Raw genomic sequence first — 1303 nt, 5'->3', positions numbered from 1 at the left:
CATTTATCTTGATGTTTAAGTTAAAATTTCAGGTCATAGAATCACTTTAAATACTTTTCAGTAAGTTATATACTGTATCTACAATTCTGGTTCAAATATAGAGCTTTATTACATTAAAACTTGCTCAGTGATTTATGGGCTATTCTGCTGACAACACAGACAAAATGAACACAGGAGCAAAATGATCGCTCCATCTTACCGTTCTATGGTGAGCGATAAAAATGGAAATGCAAAAAATCAAAATGCCAGAAGTGTATGTGAGTTCTCCGAATGTGTCACCTTCACCTGTAGACTGGAAGGATCAAGATTCAGCTGCTTTCAGTCGATGCACATATTGTTGACACGATGATGAAGACATGTATCAGATACAGTTTCTTTACACCAAAGAAGTTCATAACCAKCTAGTTTCTCTTTGTTCTGTAGGAGTGTGCCTGAACTGTGTGGGAAACACCCARGGGTCCAACTGTGATGAGTGTAAGCCTGGTTTCTTCCGAAGTCCTGGTTCTGGTCTGACCGAAGCCTGTGCCCCGTGCCCCTGCTCCAACTCTACTTCCACCGGCACCTGTCATGCCGGTCAGTCCCTGTTCACCCACTCATCTAATGTTTGGTCATTTGATTTGTTCAGACTCACTCTATCTCATCGTTACTCTGTAAGGGAATGTCCACAGAGGGTTTACTCCTTAGGAACCTTTTTATTTTATTACTTTACAACCTTAAAGAGTTATCCTGCTTTTGATTYGCCTGTACTTTGTTGCATTCAAACTACTTCAAGCATGTTTTGTGTGTTTTTAGTCATTTATTTCATAAATCAAAACATTCCCCTCATTTATGAGATGGGTGTTATGACTTTTGGATTTTGTGACTTTTATGCATTTCAGTATACAGTATTGTAATATTTTTACAAAAAGATTTCCATCTAAAAAGTTCTAAAAGTACAAAAACCTAGCCATATTGCAAATTTATCGTTATCACGATAACAGCCAGTGCAAGATGCATATTGCAAAAAAATGCTTAAATTGCAATAAACGATTGGCTCCAATGTTTGCATTTATGTTGTTTGTCAGCATCAGTCTGATAAACAAAATGGACCAGAGAAACAYCAAATCATAATCACTCCATCATGTTGTAATGGAGATTATGTATTAGTTGTTTTTTGCTCTGAACCCAGAGCAGAAAAACATCAACACTGTATATATTTTTTTATTTATTTATCGCAAATCATAATATCATCCCAATATTAAAGGAGACCTAATATATGGGGATCCTAGAACAAGTTAGGATCCATCTGTGGGCTATACAAAAC

The 1303-nt window shown here is 36.6% G+C and overlaps 1 protein-coding gene across 1 annotated transcript in view; it reads left to right on the top strand.

Moving 5' to 3' along the window:
* The window catches only part of LOC106533851 (multiple epidermal growth factor-like domains protein 9), a gene marked incomplete at its 5' end in the record, with an annotated part of 33410 nt that overhangs the window by 9808 nt on the left and 22299 nt on the right, over positions 1 to 1303 (top strand). Inside the window, 1 exon segment of the mRNA XM_014030302.1 lies at positions 424 to 573. Coding sequence (XP_013885756.1) covers positions 424 to 573 — 150 coding nt within the window.

The sequence above is a fragment of the Austrofundulus limnaeus genome, unplaced genomic scaffold, assembly GCF_001266775.1.
Source record: "Austrofundulus limnaeus strain Quisiro unplaced genomic scaffold, Austrofundulus_limnaeus-1.0 Scaffold1037, whole genome shotgun sequence".
Classification (NCBI taxonomy): domain Eukaryota; kingdom Metazoa; phylum Chordata; class Actinopteri; order Cyprinodontiformes; family Rivulidae; genus Austrofundulus; species Austrofundulus limnaeus.
This window is presented reverse-complemented; position numbering and strand designations above follow the sequence as displayed.